This window comes from Callospermophilus lateralis, chromosome 15 (genome assembly GCF_048772815.1).
Source record: "Callospermophilus lateralis isolate mCalLat2 chromosome 15, mCalLat2.hap1, whole genome shotgun sequence".
Taxonomy (NCBI): Eukaryota; Metazoa; Chordata; class Mammalia; order Rodentia; family Sciuridae; genus Callospermophilus; species Callospermophilus lateralis.
In genome coordinates this window covers 48,350,144-48,374,429 of record NC_135319.1, presented here as the reverse complement: position 1 = coordinate 48,374,429, position 24,286 = coordinate 48,350,144, and the positions used below count along the sequence as shown (strand labels likewise).

General features: G+C 42.4%; 1 protein-coding gene across 2 annotated transcripts in view; it reads left to right on the top strand.

Moving 5' to 3' along the window:
- The window catches only part of Kcnma1 (potassium calcium-activated channel subfamily M alpha 1), a 702,402-nt gene that overhangs the window by 568,568 nt on the left and 109,548 nt on the right, over positions 1-24,286 (top strand). For both annotated transcript variants that reach the window (XM_076834841.1, XM_076834840.1), the window contains one exon: positions 7,132-7,208. In XM_076834841.1, the coding sequence (XP_076690956.1) occupies positions 7,132-7,208 (77 nt within the window). The remainder of the gene's footprint in view (positions 1-7,131; positions 7,209-24,286) is intronic.

Sequence of the window (24,286 nt, the reverse complement as noted above, 5' to 3'; positions counted from 1 at the left end):
ACTCAAAGCTAGCCCTGTCCTAGATGTGTTACCTTCTCTATGGTTTTTCTTCCAAATAACCCTAGAAAGTAAGTCTTGATAAACACTAAGGGCTTTGACTTCCTTATGTTTAAAATTAATATAAATGAGCCGGGCATGGTGGTTCATGCCTGCAATCCCAGTGGCTCAGGAGGCTGAGGCAGGAAGATCACAAGTTCAAAGCCAGCCTCAGCAACTTTAGCAAGGCTCTGAGCAATTCAGTGAGGCCCTGTCTCTAAATAAAATTCAAAATAGGGCTGGGGTTGTGGCTCAGTGGTCAAGTGTTCCTGAGTTCAATCCCCAGTAACTCCCCACCCCAAATAAAATTAATATAAATGATTTGTCCAAGGCCACGGAGCACACAACAAATGGCATAGTCCTGGTGGGAACTGGGTTTTCCTTTTCTAAAAACGCAGTCTCTTTCTGCCAATCTGGTAATACTAACATGTCATTATAGAGGGCTTGCTGAGTACCACCTCTGTTCTGGGTACTAACTACCTTCTTGGTGTTATGATCTCACTCACTCCTCACACAATCTTCTGAAATAGGTAGCAGAAACAGGAAACTGAGGCACAGACTGGCTAGTCAACTTGCCCAGAGTCATACAGCTAGTGAGTAATAAAGCCAGGATTTAAATCTAGAATGTCCAGTTCCAGGGCCTGTACTCTTAATTATGTGGCAAGGAGAGAGAGAAAGAGAGAGAGAGAGAGAGGGAGGCTGACGTGCTAAGCACAGAACAATGAACCTTGACAACTGATGCTTATGATTTTCTTTCTTTCCACCCACTCTAGCAAATGACCCATCCTAGTTAGAAAAAAAAAATTAGGAAAAAGAACATACAGGGTGTGGGAGCATGTTTTTCTTTTTAACTGAGCTTTTCCCTAACTCAAATTTTCTTCTGTAAATTGGGAAAAGATTACCATTATTTATTGTGAGAGAGAAGTACCTCCCTACCCAGTTCATAGAACCTAACTGTTCTTCAGAAGTATCCTGAAAACAAAGTTCACAAGAGACAGGGACAGGGGGTGCATGGGGTTGACCCCAGCTCCAGGCCCTCCGGACGGGAAGGCTGTGTTCTCATCCAGATGTGGGACACAAAAGCCAGAAGCACATCTCAGCACTACACACAGGAGGCTGGGGAGCACAGCCGTGCAGTACATCATGTGCACCTCCCAGATAGCATATAGAACAAGAAGCTCCCATTTGTGTAATTCTATTTCCTATTGCATCTCTCACTAATGAATGTCACAAATACCAGGCAGTCCAAAAAACAAATTACCTCCTATATTAGGGAGTGCAATATGTCTCATTTCTGTGCTTTATGGTCTTCACAAATACATGCTGACACAATCAGCTACAACCAGCCTGTAATTTTCCGTGGTGTGTGATGTGTCAGAGCAAATGCTGTCAGTTAGGGGATTTCAAAGAGATGAAGACTGCAGAAAACCACAGAAAGGACATTGGAGATTTGAATGAAACTAAACAAGTTTTGTAAAAATGGAAAAATAGATTATGACGATCTAATATTGAGTTTGCACCCTCGACTGCAGAAGAGAAACAAAAGAAGTTAATGAATTCTAGAGCCCAGGAATTTTGAAATGCAGTGCTTCAGAAAAAAGGAGTGAAGTCATCCAGTTCCAGTCTTCCAAAGGTCACTTTGGGATGGGTGTTTGGGAAACTTGTCCTTTACTCCTTGTCCCTAAATATTTTTCCTTTTAAATAACCTTAGAACATGGTCTCATGGCTCACTGACCCTATTTGGCTTGTAGATATGATTTTTGTTTGAGTCACAATTTTAAAACATAAATCAGTTGCCAAGGTGAAAAAAACTCATCTGCTTTTATGTGAACATTCCTTTTACTGGTTTTTCCTGAAAAATTGGCAATCACGGGAGGCCTCATTCATTCATTCACTCATCAAACTCATTCACTCATAATGCATGGGGGTCCAGGGGGATAGTCATGAGCAATGGAGAAGAGTCCCCACTCTCACGAGGCTCACGTTCCAGGGAGGGGAGAAGTACAGGCTTTTAAAATTTGTGGTGAATGAGCAAACACAGTTTCATTGCTGATTTCCGTTGGGTGTAGGTGAAGGCTGCTCTGAAGGGTGGCATCTGAACAGAGATAGAAATGAGGGGAGAAAGTCCCTCATGTAGAGGTGAGGCAGGAAGATGGTAAGAACGTCCTTGTGTTCAGAGAACGCAGGAAGTATGGCTGGGGGAGGAGATGCAGGGAGAGTGGTCTGAGATGAGTTGAGAAAGGCAGAGGCTTCTCTCTCATACTTTTCCAAGAGGTTGGGTTCATTGCTGATTTTAAGCTGCAGGTGATATGGTCTTCTTTAAATTATGATACCGTCGTCCTGCCTGCACTGCAGAGGATGGGATGACATGGCAGTGAATGAGGTAATGGAGGTGAGAGACTTAGACCATTGCATAGTATAGGTGAGAAATTAGAACCACAGGACCATTAGGATCATATTCAGATGATCTGCAAGATCCATTGATGAATTTGATGGAGGAAGTAAGGAATCAAACATAAGGATCTAGACTAAGGCCTAGATTTGGGTCATAAGCACTGAGTGGTTGACAACTCCATCTTACTTAGATGAGAAGAACTGGAGGAGTCTGGGGTGGTAAGAAATGAAGAATTCTATCAGGGAGTACAATATGTCTCATTTCTGTGCTTTATGGTCTTCACAAATACATGCTGACATAATCAGTAAGAGACATGTACTAAACATACACATGGAGTTATCATAAAGTCAGTGCATCCAATGTGTAGAGTTCTGGGAGGAGGGGAGGTCTGGAGATGTAAACAGGGGTGCTATGTCAGTGAGGATCCCTACCAGAAACAGATGACACTCTTGCACAGGAAACAGGAGGAGAATCTCATGAAGGGTTTGTATGAAGATGTGGGCAGCAGGTTAAGAAAAACCAACAATAGGTGGCAAAGCATCTCAGAAACTTCTATAAGTGGGAACCTCTTTAAACCCTAGTACTGCATGGACAAGGGGAAGGACTTTCTGAAGCTGGAGAGAGTTTGTGGTGTGGGAATGGCTGCCCAGGGGGAGCTTCACCCTTCATTAGGGTGTGTTGCAATTACTATTCCATGACCTGACAGGGAGGGAACTCATCTCCTCCCACCCTCCAGTCTCCTTCAGGTTCCTGTTATTGACCAAACACAACAGGAAACCAGAGGACCAGAAGGTCCTAAAGGCCAGGGGCACAGACAGAATGGGCTTCTTGACAACGTGTGAGGCTACTGGAGGAAGGGGTGCAGTGAGCCAGAGAGGAAGTGTAGGGGAGGGCAAGGAGAGCTGTTTTATAGGGTAAGAAAGGAGAATGGAGTGATTCCCCAGTAGTGTGAAGAGGCCCCAGGAATCCATGGACATGGATTTAAAGTGAGACCAGTGGGTTTTCATCCCCAGCAACACTTAGCTGTTCGGTCAGGTTTAGGTGTAAAGTAAGGAAGGGGTATGGCCAGGTGTGCCCCACAGAGGGAGAGACAGTGGAGAGGCGCATGCTGCCCTTCCAGTTGGGGATGTGTCTTGAGGTTTCTGCGGTCACCCAATCCTAGTTTCATTTCACTCATTAACTTTGTCTCACCTGGAAGATATTATGGTGTGTGAAGGAACCCTGGTACAGAAAGAAAAACTATATGACCTTGCTCATATGTGGAATCTAAAATAGTCAGCCCACAGAAGCAGAGCATAGGCCAGTCTTGTGTCACCAGGGGCTAGGGTAGGAGATAGATGGGGGCTGGGGAGTTGTTGGTCAAGGGACACAATACTTCAGTTATCTAGGAAGAATAAGTTCAAGCAGTCTATTGTCCATCAAGTTGATTTTTGTTAATATCAATGTATTTGACACTTGAAAATCACTATGAGAGTAGATTTCAAGTGTTCCCACTACCAAAAAAAAAAAAAAATTTATATAGACCTGGTATGGTGGTACATGCCTATAAATCCCAGCTACTCAGGAGGGTGAAGCAAGAGGATCACCAAGTTCAATGACAGCCTCAGCAAATTAGTAAGACTTATTTCAAAATAAAAAATAAAGAATGGCTGGAGACGGTTGGCATGGTGGCTCAGTGGCAGAGCCTTGCCTAGCATGTGTGAGGCACTAGGTTTGATTCTCAGCACAGCATATAAATAAATTAGTAAAATAAAAGTTCATCAACAACTAAATAACATTAAAAAAAAAAAGAATGACTGGAGACATAGCTTAGTGGTAAAGTGACTCTGAGTTAATCCCTAGTACTAAAGAAAAAAAATAGCCAAGTATGTTGTTTAAGTCAGTTTTACATCATTGTGGCCAAAAGACCTGACAAGAACAATACAGTGAAGGAAAAGTTATTTTGGCTCCAAGTTTCAGGGGTGCAGTCTGGTTCTCTGACTCCATAGACCTGGGTCTGAGGTGAGGTGGAGCATCGTGGGCAGGAGGACTTTGTGGAGAAAACAGCTCAGGGCATGGCAACCAGCACGCAGAGAGAGAGAGAGAGCTCCACATACCAGGGACAAAATGTAAGCCCCAAAGTCATCCCCTGAGTGACCTACTTCCAGCCACACCCTTTCTGCCTTCAGTTATCACCGAATTAATCCATTCAGTGGCTTAATCCACTGATATGTCACAGTGGACCTAATTATTTCACCTCTGAAAATTCTTGCATTGTCTCACATATGAGCTTTGGAGGACACCATATATCAAAACCATAACATAAGTGAAAACATATAATTCACTTAGGTATTCCACAGCACATATATATTTCAAAACATCATGTTGACCATCACAAATATATACATTTTTATTTGTAAATTAGGAGTAAACATTAAGTTTAGAAGAAGAATCTAGCTTTAATTTATTCAGACACATTATCATGTAATCCCTTAAGTAGTGTGTTTAAAACCTTGGACTATGGTGTCAAACTGCATAGATATGAATCCTGGCTCTCCTCCTCTTAGCTGTGTGGCCTTGGGTAAGTCACTTAGTATCTCTGGGTTTCAGTGTCCTCATCTGTAAAAGAAAAGTAATAATCATACCTCTTTCAAAGGGTTGTTTGAGGATCAAATATGTTATTGCTTATAAAATGTTCGAACAACCCCTGGCCTATAGTCTGCATTTTATAAGTGCATTTTATAAGTGTCATTATTACTATTGCCTGTAGGAGAATCCAGTAGGGGGATAGGGGAGAAAATGTCTAAAGAAAGTGGATGCAAAGTTACTTGTCCCAACATGGATTGTTTCCTGTCCTTCCTGTTTAAGGCAGATCCCTGTCCACTGGGTTATTAACCACAGTGCTGTGCAGGACAAACAGCCAGCTAACTTTCCTTTTCTTGTAAAGTGGATGACAGCTGGCATTTAAAGAAATAGTGGAAGAGCTTCTTGTGTAGAAGGGGCGTTGGACTTGGAGGCAGAAGTCCCAGGGCCAGCCAAGCTCCACCATCAGATGACTTTGGGCAGGTCATGACAACCTCCTCAGTTTTCAGATGGGGACATTGAGTCCTAGAGATTTGGCTCAAATCCCCACAATCCCTAACAGTTCCAAAAGTCTTAACATTGGTTTCTAGCCAGTGCCAGTCGTAAATGCAAGTCCTGTGAAAAACATTAAAAAAAAAAAAAAAAGAAAAAAAGGAATCTCGGAATCAAATAGTCAAGAATTGTGTTTATTTCTTTAGCCCAGTCAGGAAAAGACCATGTTTATCCCTGGAATTCAAGTTCATGTTGGGAGTGGTAAAGGTGCTAAGCCAGGGATTTTATTAGTTCTTAGATCCATAAGGTTGTGTGTAAGGTTGTTCCAGTGAATTTTATCACCTCCCCAGTATGGATGCTTCTCTACTTATGATGGACTAAATCCCAGTAAACCATCATAAATTGAGAATATCATGGTCAAAAATGCATTTGACATACCCGCTCTAGCTTAACTTAGTCTACTGTGCTCAAAACATTTACATTGGAACTTGGCTGTACAAAACCATCGAACAACAAAGTCTATTTTATATATTTTTAAAAAGGTTAGTATCTTGTATACTAAGTGGACAGCAGGTTGTATGGGTTCACTTTTGCTCATCTTAAACTGGGGACCATCCATACCCTCCACCCACACTGTTCTTCTAACCCTGTGATCTTAAACTGTGCTGTAATGGTCTTATTTCTACCAAAGTATCTTTTTTTTAATATTTATTTTTTAGTTGTAGGTGGACACAATATCTTTATTTTATTTTTATGTGGTGCTGAGGTTTGAACCCAATGTCTCACACATGCTAGGTGAGCACTCTACCACGGGGCCACAGCCCCAGCCCCCAAAGTATCTTTGACACAAGCCAATGCACTTTGTAATCCCATATTGACACCCAAATCTGATTAGGGGATTTTCTTTCGATGGCTTCTTCTAGGGTTCCTTCTGCCCACCTCATTCCTTTGCTTAGCTGTGGTCAGCTGAGCTTTGCTCCATAGTAAGAAGAAAACCTTCACTTATTACATGTTCTCAGGGCTGTATATAGCAGGGGTGGGTCCTGCCAGCCATGCAGTGAAATGAGCTATGAAATCCCAGAGGGAGTTTGACAGAGAAACTGCTAGACTTCTTGCCTTTGTTGTTCCTTCTCTTACCTCCTCTCAACCCTCTCTCACTCAGGCTAACAAGAAAAGGTGCTTTCAAAATGACAAGGCTAATGTTTGCATTTGACAGTGGAGCACCCTGCTTGTCCCCCTTTAATGTACATTTGAGTAGACTGTGAGGCTTGGGAGTTGTGTAGCTTCCCCACCCAGGATTCAGGGCTGATGATTCACGTGTCCGACAAAGAGCATCGAGTGCTGTTCTCCAAAATGAAAGACAAGCAAGCAGATGCGGTGTGTCTCATCAGCAACCCTTCTCCCAGTTCCTCTGCAAATGCAGGTTTATGAAAAGAAGCACTAACTCAAATCACAGAATCCCGTGTTTGAAATAAATGGTCTTGCAACAAACATTTCCGTCTGCAAATGTCTAAACTTTTCAAAAGATTAAAGGAAATTAGTGCTGGCATGTTTCATTAATTTGGCACCACCGAGGAGGAAATGTGGTACTCATTTCATTTGGTTGGATTATGAAATGTGTCAGTTTTTCCATTCTCTTTCTCCAGGGCATTTTTTTACTGCAAGGCCTGTCATGATGACATCACAGATCCCAAAAGAATTAAAAAATGCGGCTGCAAACGGCGTAAGTAGTGTTTCTTTCCCCCTCCCCGCCCCCCTCCTTCCTAGTCCCCCAAATTCATTTTCCTTCCCCTTTCCCTATGAGAGAAACATTAAACATCAAGAGTTCTCTTGAATATGTTTATGTTTCACACCACAATTTCAAAGAAATATGAAATAGCCATCCTTGCTTTGTTAGAGGACGAAAAGTCACCACCAATAATACCTAGGGGTAAACTTTGTTCCCAGTCTCCATTTCTTGACTCCAGAGGATATGTCCAATCTAATAGTGTCAAGTATGATGTGAAAAAGTAGGACACCCAGCCAGCTGCTGTAGTGCATGCCTGTAATCCCAGCTACTCAGGAGGCTGAGGCAGGAGGATCGCAAGTTCAAGGCCAGACTGAGCAATTTAGCAAGGCCCTGTCTCAAAATTAAAATAATGAAGAAGAGATAGGGTGTACAGTTCAATCCCCAGGACCAAAAAAAGAAAGAAAGGAAAAGAAAGGAAGTAGGACACTAAGACTGTACTAGATGGAGTGTTTTTGTGTAGTGATTGCCAGTGGACAGGAAACCACTAAGTAAAGATGGCTGTGCTAGGGCTGAGAGGGAAATTGAATCTGAGAGCTTAGTTTCTGAAATGGGAATTGACTCTCTTTCCGTTTGGAATTCCTGTGGGCTTTAGTACCAAAGGTCAGAGTTTTTCATTGTGACTCCCTCAGACCACTCTAAGAAAAGAACATGACCTTGATCACCATTGTCCCAAAGGCCAGCCTTGGGGTAGATGGATTCGGCTGAGTAGCTTCTGGCCTAGCCTGTAACATGCCTCTTCTAGAGCAGCTGGGGCCTCAGTGGTGAATCAGAGACACTGGCTTGGAGCTTCCCAGAGACCAGGAGTTATAGTTTTGACCTTGCAAAGGCCATGCCTTTTGCAGCATCAATACTGCATTGTCTAGTAGAAATTGTTCTCAACCCTGGAGAAAGAAAAATAATGATGCCTCCCTTTCCTTCAGTGTTTGAAGAACTCCTTGTGATGGCAGCTTTGATCCTAACTATAACCCTGTGTAATTGGCAGGGTGTGTTATTAATCCCATTTTACAGAAAGAGGCATCGAGGCTTCCAAGTTTAGTGAGAGGATGAGATTGCTGGCAGTCATACAGCCAGTGTGCAGGGATTCAGGTCCCCAGAGGCCTTTCTTGATGCTGTTCTCTGAATGCCTTAATCTTTATTGCAGGATGGAAGGGCCAGATAGGTGACCTCGGGTTTGATGAGTACAAACACAGTCATAAAAGATCACACTATAAAATACTTTTTCACATGCACACCAGACAGCAGAGTACCACCCCTGGATTATCCCATCTGAAACAGGGCCTTTCCCCCCTGTGCTCTTGAAGGAGCACCTGCACAACCAAAAAGATAAAAATATAGTTCCACTGAAGCCCAAATAAATTAATCAATCCCTTGGGCCAGTACCCATAGGGCAGCTCTTGGTCTGGAGAACTTTCTGTGGAAATCCTTTCAGACTGGCTCCCAAACTAGCTAAGTCCTACCATCTTGCTCCCTTCTCCACTGATTTAATATATTCATCACCCCCTCCTCTTAACACTGTCACCTAACCAAGATGTGTATTTATTGATATCTTATAGCAAGAGCCTCTGACTTCTTGGAACCTATGAATTTCTCCCATTCTGACACTCTCCCAGAGAGAGCATCTGAGAGGTTCAGAAGCAAGTTCACGCCACATCTAATCTCACCCAGGCTCCATGATTCCAGACACTCTTCCCATGAGGCAGCAACCTAGCCCTGCTTGGCTAATTGTGAATACAGAAGCTCATTTGGCCAGGCATCACCTGGGTTGTTTCCATCAGAAGGTACAGGACATCCTGAGGGTAGAGGTAAACAGAGAATAATAAATACAAGAGAGCAAACTCTTTTGTAAGGAAGCCCTTGCAGTGAGGGGTTTGGAAAAGGTAGAAGAGTATTGAGGATAACAGTCCATGAAAGGGTATTTATTTTCCAGAGACCCTTGTCCCACAGGGGTATCGATGAAATGGCAAGACTACACACAGCGTACTGTCAAGTGAGCTTTCACATATTTCTGAGTGCCCTTTTGGGGCAAGGTGCCATTCTTGGTGCCAAGAATTGAGTGGAGAAGGATATGTATGTCATCTCGCCCTCCTGAGACATTCCTGCTAGCGACAGGACACAAACCATCATCACACCAATAGTTAAATAAGCTCAGAGCCAAGTGCAGAGAAGAGAGGCAAGCCTGTCTGAGAATATGAGGTGCCTAGTTGGAATGCTTCTGTTTCCCAGCTTGGAAGGTCAGAAAGGTCTCCACTGGGAGGTTACATTGAAGCTGAGCCCCAAGGCCAAGTAGGGAGAAGAGTGAGGAAATAGGACAAAAGTGCCCGAGGGATGACAGAGCAGCTGGTGGGGTTGATGGCACTGGGGAAAGAGTGGTACTTACCCAAGATTAGAGAGGAAGGCCAGGTGGTAGTAAGAAGCTGGGTCTTAGTTCTATACCAGGAAGCTGTTGGAAGAGTTCAAGCAAGAAAACCACATCATCACTTCTCAGTTGAAAAGATCTCTTTGGTGTCTTGGTCAGGAAGGAAAGAAGTAGATGGATAGAGAGAGAGAGAGCTTCATTGATTCTTGTTGCAAAACTAAATGTCCCTCCTTAGGACACTAGTGGATCACAGCAGACCATTTTAAAAATCCTTGCAAATAAGGATTTGACCTCCAGGATATTTTTTCCATCTTGATTCCAGGCAAGCAAATAGCACTGAACTTTAGCTTCATCCTGGGGGAGAGGTATGTCATTGTTTAAAAGAACTTTATTCTCTTAAAGTTGAACTAATAAAATGTATGATCTCCCATCATGCAAGGGCACACCTTGCTGTATAGAGCCTGCCTTGACCAAGCCAAGCCAGTGTGATAAGGCCCTCGACTATGAGGTTAATATTTGATATAACAATCAGAGTTGTCCAAATGCTGTTCTTCCTAATTAAAAGGCCATAGCCTAGAGGGCAGGATGTCAATGTGTGTGTATGGGAGCGGGGTTAGAATAAAATGAAATTATTGAGTAGCAACCTTTCCATTTTAAGTCAGAAAAGTGAGGAGACTGGAGAAAATATGTTTGGGTTGCAAAGAAGTTTTCATTAGAAAGAGCTAGGGACATTGGTAACACACTGGGGGAATCCCATACTTTGGAGTAGGCATTGACTGGTACCCTAAGTTGGAGAGGGCATTTGACCCACCAAGTCACTTGTCCAAATCTGTTAGTCCAAATGTTAATAATTCACCCCAAAATAGTATGTGTCCATGAGGGCAGAGCTAATGATAGTCGCTAGCTTCCTAACCCTCCTTCCACAGCTTCCTTTGTCCACAGCTTCAATCCCTCCTCCCCCAAGCCAACTCTTCCCCTTCCAGCTCTGCCCTTTCCTTCCCATTCCCTTTCATTCAGTAACCTTCAATGTTTCGTGTCATATTACCCAGAAAAATATGGAGTTTGGACATTCCATTTCTAGAAAGTCTGTGGTGGTGGTCCAGTTTAACTTTTGCATTTCTTTCCATTTCTTCATAGCTCTTCATCCAGAACATGAGTCCAGTCCAGCTACCTGTCCAAGGAACAAGCTCTCAGACTCAACCATTTACCCATTTTCTTTTTTTGTGTGTGTAACAAACCTGGTCTAATGATTTACATTTTCCTTCCTAGCTTCTGAAAGTTTGCCAAAGGGTAGTCTCCTAAGGGACAAGTCCTATCTAGATTGATGTGTTTGAAGGAATTTTCTTTAATTTCTGATCATTGACATATCTTTGATTTATGTTTTTTCTCTTTGCTGCCTTGGGATACGGCCCCCTACTCTATTTAAACTGCACACTGGTAGTGATCTATTGTGAGTAAAACGGGTTCCCACCAGCCCAGAGTCTAGTTGCCCTGTCTTTCTCTAGATGAGATACTTCTTTCATTTTCTGTACAGTTTCAATTTCATTTTACTTTTGGTATACATGTTGCATGGAGCAGTGACATCATGCCCCAATTCGCTCATGCCTAACATGGTCTGCAGAGTAGCCTGGAGCCAGAGAGTACCTGGAGCCCACTCTCTACACATCCACCCACCCTCAGCCTCTGGCCAGCTTCTGATGCTGTCTTATTTTTACATTTGAAAATAAGACCTTGACAACAGTGTGTTTCTCTTGAAGGCCTTTCTCAGGACTTTGAAGGACACTGATTAGATTGGAGTAATTACCACTCTAGCTCTAGATGCCTTGTCCATTGGGGGTCATTATCATGCTTGCCTTTGATAAATTATACTTGGTCTCCTCTGCTATGGAGCTTGAATTCCTCCCCAGAAGGAAACACATAGGTTACATATATATTCCTGTGTTGTGATATATATATGATGTGTACCAGTACTTTATATGTAAAAATGTATATTTTTATATATAAGTGTAGAGATATTCCATAGAGAGAGGGATGTATTTACTACAGTACATGTGCCTCTTTATACAAGAAGGGGCTTCCTAGAGAATTAATTGGCTATCCACCTTTGGAATCATAAGTATCTAAACTGCCTTCCTGGAGACAAGTATTTGCACAGTGGTAATTATTTCCTACAGTCTATGAAGTTCCCTTGCTTTAAAACAAAGTTTCTCTTTTAGTCACTATGAAGTAAGACCTTTCCTATTTCTCTATAAGCATTAGTCAGACATCTAGGAAGAATTGTTTACTTGTTTAAGTAAGAAATACGGGCTCATGAAGGATGCTCCATTTCATTAATGAGTTCTGTAGGGGTTTGAAGGAGTCCATGTTAAGTTTTGGGTGATTCCCCCTCACTCAACCAGATGTGGCAATTGAGGAGGAGCTTTTAAGGGCAGCATTACAGAGTGTGACTGACATCAGCGTTGCTCTCAGGGACACCATCAGCACTGGGTCTTTACTCACAAACTTTACTAGACTCCACTGAAATTGAAATGAGACTCAATCCATAACTCATTCAGTCTAACGGCTCTGGAACTTGAAGAAGATATTTCTGCAGTGGGTCCTCTCAGATTCCTTTGCAGCAGAAGCAGCAAGTTGAGCATCTGATTTTGGCTAGTCTTCGGTCTTTGGAGGGCATGAAATGCTCAGTGTGAACAAAACAAAACAACAACAACCCCCCCTCCCCCCCAAAAAAAACAATGACTGACTTCCACGCAATGCACAATTCTGCCAAAATTGACTCTGCAGCGCCCTTCATCTGCAGAGCACATGAATGGAGAAAACATGATGTCACTCAACAAACAACTAGAGTGCCAAATTCTTCTACCTTTCCCAGATACAATGTGATCGTTGAGGGCAGAATCAACTAGCTTGGAGTGCCTCCTGTTACTGATGTTAACTAGCTTTGTCTTTTCCCTCTCCCTGTTCTTGGAAAACCACGTGGAAGAACTTTCTTTTTCCTCCAGAAGGTAATGGGAAGACTTCTGCTAAGTGAAGACATCGTTCCTCATTTATAGGACTTGAAAGAATGTTCTTTGATTCCCAGTGCCACATCAAACAATATACCTCAAACTTAAACCTTGGCGGACTTTTCTTCCATGGATATTTTTGTTTATCATTTCAGTTGCTGCCAACCCATGGAGAGTAGCTTTAGGGTTCATGCTTGGAAATACAATTTCCTTCATTGGACTGATTTTTAAAGTGAGGTTGTGATCTGAAAAGTGTCTATTAGTTGCATGACAGATTTTTTTTTTTTTTTACACCAACCTTCCCTTGAATTTGTTCCATTAGAAACCTAAAATATTTTCCCCCCAACAGTTGGAAAACTCCACCTGGGCTTCTCTGTCCAGGGCTGCCTTTCCTGCCCCTTTCAATCCACCCTGGAAATTAAGATTCTGCAATTGCAAATTGGCTTACAATTTGGTTGCTGATGCAGGAGGCAGATGGTGCTGGGGATAGGATGGGATCCAACTCGGCCTCCTATTCCAGGCTTGGCTCAGAAGGGCTAACTAGCAAAGAACCTGAGTTTGACAGCTGATTGTCAGTTTGTCCCAAGGAAAGAGTAGTAACTATGTTACATCTGCAGCAGGTTTCATTTCTCATGTTCATGATTTTTGAAAATATAGACAAAACAGTCCAAGGGCACATCTGAGAAATCTTTCCATTTCAAACACTCAAGAGTAAACAGATAGCTTTGATGATGTCCATTAGGGAAATACTTTCATTGTGTCTCTATAAATACTACAAGGAAGTCATGATGGAAATATTGGATGAATACCCACTTTATTGTGGTGAAGAAAAGCACATAAAAGCTTTTTCTTAAATTATGAAATGGATCAAACAGAGTTCTTTGGAGGAAGGTGAGACCCAGGATCTAATTCTTGGCAACCAAATAACCTCTTTGTGGCACCGATCCAGAACAAGAACCTAATGATGTGGGCCAAAGAGAAAATGGAGTCCCTGGAGGCCTGTATTTCTACTTTCCCAGAGTTAAGTCTGCCCACGGGGGCAGTTAATTGAGCATAAAGTTCCAAGAGCCCTAAGATGGAATGACAAGTAGCTACAGTATTCACACCTGCCAGAGACACACTCTTGTCTGTTCCCTGTCTGGGAAGCTGCAACAGGATCTTGTGAGGACCCCATCAGCTGGTACTGCAAAGACCATGTGCTTGCAACGTAACCACTTTTGATCACCCTGGGATCCTCTTCTAGGACCCTTCCTCCCCATCCCTGCTGCCCCTAAACATCTGCTGTGGATCGGAGCAGCCATTGAATTGAAGTGACACTGCTGCATACATTTCAATTCTTAGAGACAGCAGGCTCTCTTTCTGCTCCTTTCAGAGAAAGGCCAGCAAGTTCAGGTTAACTTCTCTGTTAACTAGCTGCTGTTTCACACCGATCCACTAGATGTCCTCATAGATCCACTTTGTATTGCCATTGAAATTCCCCAGGAAATCTCTGAGGATTGGGATTTGGCAAGAGAGCAATGGGTAACTACCTAAGAAAAAAACTCAGCACACAAAAGGAGAGAGAGAGGACACTTAGTGTGTCCAAGGAGTAGATAAGAAACTTGTTTCTATATTAAATAAATACTGAAGTTTTTCAAGTTGCTCTTTGAAACCTAACCTTGGGAGTTTTAAGTAGCGGTCTGATGTCTGAAATTAACCTTTTAACCCAAATTGGCTCTAGAAAAGGAAAAAATCACTAAGAAATGGAAATAAAATACTATTGGTTCTTAATAGCTAGGAATCACTAAAAACAAAACTTGCAGGATCTGGAAGCCAGAGAGAGAGAGTTGAGGGAGATGACGGGGAGGTAATTCCCAAATTAGGAGATTCACCACATAATTTTGATATACCTTTATTTTAAAACCTGAGAGTATAATTTTACACACAGAGTATCTGCATCTTCTGAAACACCTATTACCAGAGAGGCAAATCCTCCTCAGTTTTCAGTTAAAGAGCTTGTCCATGACTTGAATAATGGCCCTGAGGAAATCTCTTCCTGACTGGCACACACAGCCTTCAGGCCTGATGGATCACTTCCCCAGATGGAAGGTCAGAATTACTCTTACCTTTTAAGAAAGTAGACCCAGAAGTATACAGGTGAAGACTCCTGACAGGGGTCAATGAAAACGGACTGTTCCAGAAGTAGAGAAAAGGAGCCACCCTCGCAGTTGGTGGCCTTTGGTCTAGACATTGTGACTCATGAAGGTTTGTCAACATGTGGGGCTCAATCATTTTTAACTGTTTCTGTCTTGTCTTTGAGCCTTTTGTTGATCATTCTTGCTGGTTTTTTCTTTCTTTTTCTTTTTCTTTCTTTCTTTTTTTTTTGTGGTGGTGCTTGTTTGTCTTTTTTTGAGATTTCTATTTTGCATTTGGTGTGAGTGTAAAAATGACTGGGAAGGAATGACGAGTAATAGCATGTTTTCTTTTTTATGCATATGCTGCTTTGGAATGTGACTGCTTATAATTAACAGCTAATCTTCTTATAGCAAATGGTTTTTTGCTGCTTCGATGACCAGTTTCAGCCTGTTCTTGCATGCTAACAATATGAAATTTTAAAACAATGCATGGTTTCCAGAAGAGCCAACAATGGCAGTTGCAAACAGTCCCTGAGAGCCACTGGTTGGATGTCATAATCACCCATTATGATGGGTTTGCCTCTGACAAAGTAGTTTCAAAAGTTATTCTATCCCTAACATTCCACCCCTTGTCCTTAAAGATGGTATGTGTATGTGTACACACATACATCTATGTGTGTATGTGTGTATATGGATATATGTGTGTGTGAGTGTGTACACACACACTCACACACACACACTCACACACACTCACACACATATTCTTTCCCTATAAATGTGTCAGATTCTGATTTTGTGTATGAACCCCAAATGGCAGCATGGAAATGGAAACCAGGGACTATTGCTAACAAAAAGCAAAGCATTTCTGAGTTTGATTTGATGGTCTTCTCCTCTGCTACAGCATTTGATTTAAAAAACTTTTGAAACAAAAAAGTCATCCTTGTTTTTCTCTTCCATATAAATAACAAATCAATATTTCCAGTAAAAGAACTTAGGAAAGGAAAAACAAGGATTTGATTCTCCAAGTTGTGCACCAGAACCAGATTCACATATAAGACAATTATTTTCATGTCTTAGTTGAAACCCCCAGTCCCTACCTTGTTCTTGACTTCAGCCACTGCTGTTTGTTGGGGGTGTCTGAGAATTCAGACCATGCCTTCTAAATTCCTTTGACTCAAATGCTATAGTGAAATTCTTTTTAAATACTTTTTAATTTTTTTTGGTAAAAACTAAGCTCAAAGGAATGAGATACTGCACACTGAACAGGGCTGGGGCTGCATGATGATGGGAACAGACTAGTTAGGATGCTAAAAGAAGGTGTCACTAAACATTGGAGCCAAATTTACAGGAATGGAGATGCTGCTGAAGAGATCTCTTGTTCATCTCCCCCAGTGCCTGTTCTTCACAATCATAACCTTACCCTTGCTTGAAAAATATACCATATGGCAAGTCATAAAGGTCTTAGAACAGGACTTGACCCATTTAAGAGGTTTAAACCCCTTTCTTGGTGACTGTAATATTCAAAGAGGGCAAATCCACAAGCAATATTTTTAAATAAGAGGGCAACCATTCTCTACAACAAAGAAGAGAGGCAGGAGGTGGGGAATGACTTTCCTAATGGCATGTGTGGACCCCCGGGGAATAACACCTCTCCAACTCAAGTTCACTGTTTGGCTGTGATGTTTGGAATAAATATGAATTCTTCTCCCACCCCGTGAGAGAAGCAGGCTAGTCCATGCTAAGTGATAAGCAAACATGTTTGCCTGTTGTAGCATCAAAACAAGGTACAAAAAGCATATTGTACTTAAATATAAATTGGCTTGAGGGGTGAAGGTGAAGGGCATTGGGAACTGCTGGGGTGATATCCAGCAACTCATGTAGGTCAGCATTTGGGTTGGATCCCTGAGCAGCATGGAACCTACAGTACTAGCTTTAGAAGAGCCACCACGGGGGCCTGCAAATCTCAATAAGAAATTCACTGTGGAAACTGTTATCTGATTTTATGTTTTGTGATTTCTAAGCTATTTTGGCCAGTATTTTCTGTGTATAGGGGGAAAAAAAAGAATGTTTAACCAGTAGACTGATTGCTTTCTGAATTTCTGGTGGGTGAGGAGAGAAAGACAGATATGATTTTCAGATTCGGCTTTAAGCAGAAGGTGCCCCCATGAGTAGGCAAATGCATTCCAATAGACCAACATCTCATGCTTTTGGTGATTTCTTATTTGCGATCTTCCTTTAATGTCAAATACGCAGCATTAGCCTTGAGTAGCTGCATTTCTTATATGGACAGATTTGGATATTTGTTCTGTCAAGAGTAAATTTAAATTCCTGTAGCTATCATGTAAACTCACTCCCGGGAAGTTCAGTGAAGGCATCCTCAGATTCTATATTAACACGTAATCGTTTCACATCTAATTTGATGGAAGCTTGTCCCGGGCCCGGGCTCTGCCTAATGCCCAGAAATGGATGGAAATTAGGAAAAAAGAAAAAAAAAACTACCTATTAGATATGTTTGCATCTTGCAAAGACCATTTATGGTACCAAATAAGCAATTAATTTAATTGATTGGCCATGTGTTTCCTTTGTCCTTCTGCATTAATAGTGCAGGGGGAAAATGTTGGTTACTTTTTTTGCTGTCTGTAATTTGCTCTTCTCATCCAAGAACCCAGTTGTGTTCAGCCATGCCCTTTTCCTGTGGTCACCGCTCTATTGAGGGGAGAAAAATAATATGCATCAGCCTAGGGGGACTATAAAGGCAATTTATATTTTCACTGCTTTTTTGATGTACAACCAAACTGTTATCAACAATCACTCTGCATTTTTTTCCCCCTGGGTCAAGACTGTTAATGTGAACTAAGACCTGTGTTAAATCCCTTCAGCTCCCTTCCAGCTGTCTTGCTGTGTGTGACCTTGCCATTAACTGCCGCTCTTCCTCTCCTCCCATCCAACCACATGGTTATAGCCAAGATGTCCATCTACAAGAGAATGAGGCGGGCATGTTGTTTTGATTGCGGACGTTCTGAGCGTGACTGCTCGTGCATGTCAGGCCGTGTGCGTGGTAACGTGGACACCCTTGAGAGAGCCTTCCCACTTTCTTCTGTCTCTGTTAATGATTGCTCCACCAGTTTCCGTGCCTGTAAGTTCAATCTCGACATGCACCCCCTGTCTGTGCTCTCTGTGGTCTCATCCCTGTCTCGTGCTGTGCCCCGTGGTTCTGTGAGTCAGTCGGGCTGGTGTCTTCGTCCCAGTGTGATCTGTTATGTGGTGACACGTTGCCCCAGCTGCCTGTGTCCCTGTATGTGCTGAGGAGGGAATCTGACTTCTTTGGTTTATTATGTTTCTTGCAATAATGGGTAGGACTGTGATGTAACAGTCCAGCGATATTCTTTCTCTCTGGTTTAAATCAGTATAAGAGGACTGCATCTCAAATACTATATTAAAACAGAGATATATGAAAATATACATTTTAATATTTTGGAAAAGCCTATAAATTGGGTTGGGTTGAAGGGAGGAAGAAAAAAAAGTGTTAAGAGAGAAAGCTAGCTCAACCATTAAATTTTTAAATGAGCTTAATTTTTGAAAATGCAACAGAGTTTAGGTGCAGATGTCTGCAAAAACATATCTACACATATGGTATTTTTTCTGTGCCTTTCTAACCTGAATCTCATTTCTCCAGTGCCAGATTTTGTGCTATATTCTGGAAAAAGGTATTTTAAATCTGCCAACCTCCATAGACTGGTGGGTTCTAGAGCTTCTCCTCAGAGAGATGGCTAATTCAAAGAATCGCTCCAAGAAAAAATCTTTTATTTTTCCCCACTTTTTATTTTGCCCCACTTAACTAAGGTATCTTGTAATAATCATGGATCTAAATAATTGTAAGTCAAACCGCCATGTTTTCCGAGTCGGTAGCACAGGCCTTTGTCTCCCAGGAGCTCAGTGATGTGAAAGAGCTGCTGGTGACTAACAAGGCTAAGATGAGTCACATCCCTGAGACCATGCTTACCCCTGTCTTCACCAGAGACCTTGCTATTTTGTTGACACAGTTCATTGATGATGTTACTGGAAGCTCTTGGTGGAGAGGATGGGATGTGTGTCCTCATCCACGTGCATAAAAGGCTGTGTTATACTTGAGGACTTGGCTGTCCATCAAGTATGACCGTGACCTTGATTTCATGTTGTTGGTAGTGCAGGAGGTAGGAGGCAATGTTTCTTTCTGTGCTTCATCCATTCCTCTTTATTGGTGACTGTACTGTCATCCATCCTCTTCCTTCCTATGTGCCCGGAGCTGGTTGAGCTACATTTTTACCAGTGAGGACGAGTTCACACCCACCACAAGAAGAAGGGAGAGCACAGGGCTCTTGAGCATCTGTTCCCATGAAAGCCAAACCTACCTAACTCCCTGGTGTTGGTGCTGGAAGTGGTCCCAGCACAGGGTACTTGTGTGATGGTGACCATGGGGATATGTAGGGCCAGGGAGGTAACACTAAACTCAGACTACACACCAGAGTGGTGAGCCATGCCAGGTCTGATATTTGAACACACAGTTTGGTCTGAGGCATGACACATGCATCAAGTTGTATTGGAGGCATTAGGAAAAGTTGGACCTAGGACCATAGGATATCCTCTCTGATTCCTGATTCACTGCTCCTCCAGAGCAGTGCTGAAGGATAAAAGTGACACCTAAAGGAGGCTGCTTTGAGAGGAATTATGGGCTACACTAACCACTCTGGCCTAGAATCATGGAAAGGAGGTATCTTTCTTACAAATGCCACGTTATGAGTCCTTAACCTTTATTCTCCCTTTGAGATTTCTCTCTTAGTTTTTATGCCACTACCCAGATAACCCAAGGAACAGTTGCACAAATAACTTATCTGTGATGGTGTGGCAAAATGCCAGGTTCAAAGATGAGGAGGAAGACAAAGGGGTGAGCTGTGGTGGCACCATTTGGCCACATCTCTTTGACTGGCAGTTGTGGATGTAACTGCCAGCCATCTTTTGCTGTTCTCAAGTAACCACTAGGCTCTGAAACATTGGCCACAGATTTAGTGGAAAAAGGAAGGAGCCACTGTGGCTCCGAGCTAGGGCCCATGGTCATATCTTGGCTGTGGTCAAACAGATCAATAACAGCAAAGTCTGTGTCTCTGTTTAAGGGCCATGATGCCCAGTGTGTGTAATTTCCACTTTATCCAAGAGAAACCATAATTAGAGGGATTTCTCTTTTCTGCAATTTCATCTAAGCATTGATGGAGGCCAGGAGAAGAAAATCTTGGGGCGGGATCGTCCCATCCTCTCAGAAACATTCTGTGCATGATCTTACTGTCTTTCTGTGCCTCCAGCACAAGCAACTCTACCCCCCTGGAAGACATGGAGCTTTGGGCCCATGTTGAAGCTGTAACTGGTATTGACAGCTCAGGGGGAGGTTGGCCTTCTCTGTTTCATCCTCCTCCCGCCGTCGTCACTCCATCAAACAAAAGCAGATTTCATCCATCCCTGTGTGAGACCAATCACCTTTGACCACTAATAATAAGTTAGAAAAATCCATTCCAATTTGAGCCCCTTTATGCACCCACATAAGCCCTTCTTCTCCAATTAAAAAAGTCTCTCTCTCTTTCTCTCTCTTTGCGGAATCCCACTGGCAGAGCTCCAGAGCAATCCCTGGGTGACCCTTGCTAGTGGTGGGGTTGGGCGGTGCCCATTTGACAGAGCGAGTTGACTCCAAGAGCAGTGGTGAGAGTGGGCTTTTTATTAAATATGAGCAGATGTGAAATGTAGAGGGTCTGACAATTAGAAATGGCAGGAGAAGGGCCCTGGAATCAAAGTGAGGTCAGATGGGCGGATCAGATTACTTCTCTTACATTCTTTAGTTGTTCTGAAAATCATTTTGAATTAGTGTCAGTGGAGCCATGATGGGTTTTGCCCTTTGTCTTTTATGCTGAGGCTGTATTGTTTCCCCAAGACACTCATTAAGGGTCATTATGCTATTATGGAGCTTGCTTTGGTCGCAGTTTCCCAGTTGAGCCAGTGTGCTTTGGGGACGGCCTAATTCTTCTCTCTCTTGCTTTTCGTCTTCCTCTCTACAATTTTTTTTCCTTATAAAGGGAAAGATTTCCGTTTTTCAAGGGACGCTAAGTTGAAACACGAAGTCCCATTACGCGTTTTCTGAAGTGGGAGTAGAAGTAGCAGGTTCCCAGAGGAGGGGTGATGCATTAGAAGTGTTCACACAGTTTTCAAAACCTGCCTTCTACTAGCAGGGCCTGCCTGCCTCCTGCTCAGGCACCTCTCTTTGGAGGTGTAGGCCATTACCCAGGATCAGCCCTTGTTAAGTCTCCTGCTGGTAGACCAGTTGTCTCTTTCTGTTGAACTGGTGAGAAGATGAAAGGCCAAAGGTGTAACATAAAGACTTTGGGAGAGGAAGGCCTAGTTTAGAAAAGACAGAAATAAAATAAAGTTTAAATATGTGTAGCAAAAGTAAGACAGTGACAAATAAGGACGCATGGTAAGACCATTTTGTTTTGGGCAATCCTTGAGGCTAGAATCAGAACACATAGTGTCATTTTCTGATCGTCTTGATTCTGTTTCCACTTCTGATGATCTTGGGCAGAATGCCAGCTCTGGTAAAAGACACCAGGATGGTATGCACCCCACCTTTTCCACAAGTAGCTGTCCTATAGTACTACCCAACATAAAAAAATATACGTCCAGCAACACACACGTATATACATACAGATATAGGTTCTGATCAGCCCAACTCCTTCCCGATATAATTTTGTGAAATGTCCCTTCTCTCTATGGAACTTTTTTCTTGCTCTTTCAGTCTGATCTGATATCTGATTGCTAAGTGCAAATAGAAAAGGACAATTAAAATTATGATACAGTGACAACTTAGGACCCTATTGATTCAGACCTGCTGAGACCTGCCTGATGTGATTCTGGTCACAGACTGTCAGTAACTCTGGTGAGATCAAATTAATCATGTGGCAGAAGAGAAACGGGTTCTTACACTTGCCCTTGGAACTAGTTTTAGCTAAAATACACGTGTGATCACTCATGCCAACCTTTCAATAGCTTAAACCTGCGTGATTACACACATGCTTTGCAAACTACGGTAGCTAATTTTAAATTGTGCATGACTTTTATTTTGGGCATAAATATAACACATGGAGGCATTCAACTCTGAGGGGTAAGCTGAGAGAAGAAGTCCAATACGATTAGGTTGAAGGGAGACATACCAAAATCGGTTTAGAGTAATCCTGAGTCTTGTCAGATAATAAACAAAAATCAGCTTATCCTGAGTGGCCTTTGGTTTGTGTGGGCAGAGAATTAACATTGTCAATAGAACTACAGTCACTCCAGTGAACTAATGGCATTTTGAAGAACATAAAATCAGATACTAAGGCAGGGGATGGAAAGGGCTCTAGAAAAAAAAGTCCATCATAGGACATGCCTGTGGAGGGGACAGTTCACTTAATAAACTGCTTCTAAAGACCAACAGCCTATCATTATTTTATTCCTCTTATGTATAGTTTTGGGAGACTTTCTCCAATCCTCAGTTTTACTTTGGGTTCTAGAAACCAATGGCCTCCTCTTCTCACCACTGCCACAGTGAGAGGGAAATGGGAAAAGGAAAGCTGAAGGATACTGAGCACATATTAGTTTAATTATAGTTTTCCATGGATTTTTTCATCAACATATAGTAATGACACAAATTTATGGGGTATAATGTGAGTATGTGAGTTTTCCATACACACACACACACACACACACACATACACACATACATATTATACAATGATCAAATCAAGCTAATTGGCATATACATCATATCAAACGTTTATCATTTCTTTGTGGTAAAATATTCCAAATTCTCTCTACCTGCTACTTTGAAATATATATTACATTATTGTCAACTTCAGTCACCCTAGTGTGTATCAGCAGAATTTGTCCTTCCAATCTCACTGAAACTGTACCCATTGTCCAGTTCTTCCCACCTCCACTCCCAGGCATTTTTATTTTTTAAAGCCCTGCATCTGGATGTCCAGATTTATCCCATTTTCTCATGCAAGCCATGTCAGTGTGATCCTCTCCCAACCCTTTCTCTGTCAATATTCATTACACACATTTACATCAATAACTAAAGGAGTCTTTGGATTCTGCTCTGACACTGCAGCAACATGGACTGTGCATCCTGATTTGGCCATTTGCATTTCATTGCAGGAAATGAAAACAGGCCTGGAATAAGATTCAGCCATCCCATGTGACTAAGGCAATGTCTTCAGTAGGAGACTTGGGGCACTTTGATTGGTCACAGGCAAGGTTACAGGAGCCAGTGCCTCATGCTTGAGGCACTGACCACATTGACCAGTCAGTTGACTAGAAATGGGCCACCACATAAGTAGTGATCAGCCTGGTAGAAGATAAAACTTGTGCTAGAACAAGATGGTCTTTGAAAGGAATTCTTTAAATTGATGGTTTCTAAAAAGATTCCAAACAAATCATCCAGAACAAATGTCTGTTTTCTTGCAGTTCATTGTTGAATGAAGTAGTTGACTTGAATTTGGGGACCTTGTTTTACCTGCCCTCTCATCCTCAGAAAGGTATTGCTGACTCTCTTAACATAAATATGCTCTGACAGCGCACCACAGAGAGATGAATGAGGAAGCGAACAGGAGGCAAAAGGGAGCCAAGTTTTCAAAAGAAATTCTTTGAAACAGAATTGAGAGATAAGAAGTAGAAAGGTCAGAATGAGGGGAGACGAAAGGGTCTTTTGTGTGTACCCTGTCACTTAGCCACCTCCCTTTCCAAGGGCACAGCACTATACTAAATGACTCGGCTCTTTAAAAAAGAAACCAGAAAAGACGTTGGCATGCCACATGTAAGCCAAGCAGAGGTCCTCATGCAAGGTGACATGGAAATTATGTTTGCCTTTTTATTTCAGGACAGTGGCCGGTTGTCAGAATACTCACCCTGACAGCTTCTACCACGGGGCAATGGATTCTTCCCCTTACCTTCCTGGTGGAGGACAGATGGGGCCAGTTAGCAGTGCATCTCAACCTCCTCCACTATCTCTGGCGACAGATGCCAGGGCCAGCCCGCCTTCCACTTGAGCTTTCTTGTCAGGGCTCTGCCTTGAGCCCAAGGCCTGACCTTTACTCTATGAAATAAAGTACTGATGAACAAGCAGAGGTTTGAATTAGAGTAGGCTTGGAGCAAATGTCAAGTCCATCTCTGCCTCCCTCCTCCACCTGCACCAGGAGCCTGGATTAGACCCAGTCTGGAGTTTGCAGCGCCTTAGGCTTTATGGGTCTGGGGAGACATAACTTATTAACAAAGAGTTATTAAATTTTTATCAATTTTACAACACAATGTAAATGCCTCTTATGAATCTACATTGTATTCATTATCATTTAAAACGTTAATTAAGTCAAAGTTGCATTTAATTTCTCTCTAAATGGGCCTCTGGGAAGAGCTTTTAGAAACATCTGTGGGAGTGTGTAGCTCATGGAGCTAGGGAATCCCCCAGCCTGCATTCAAGATTGC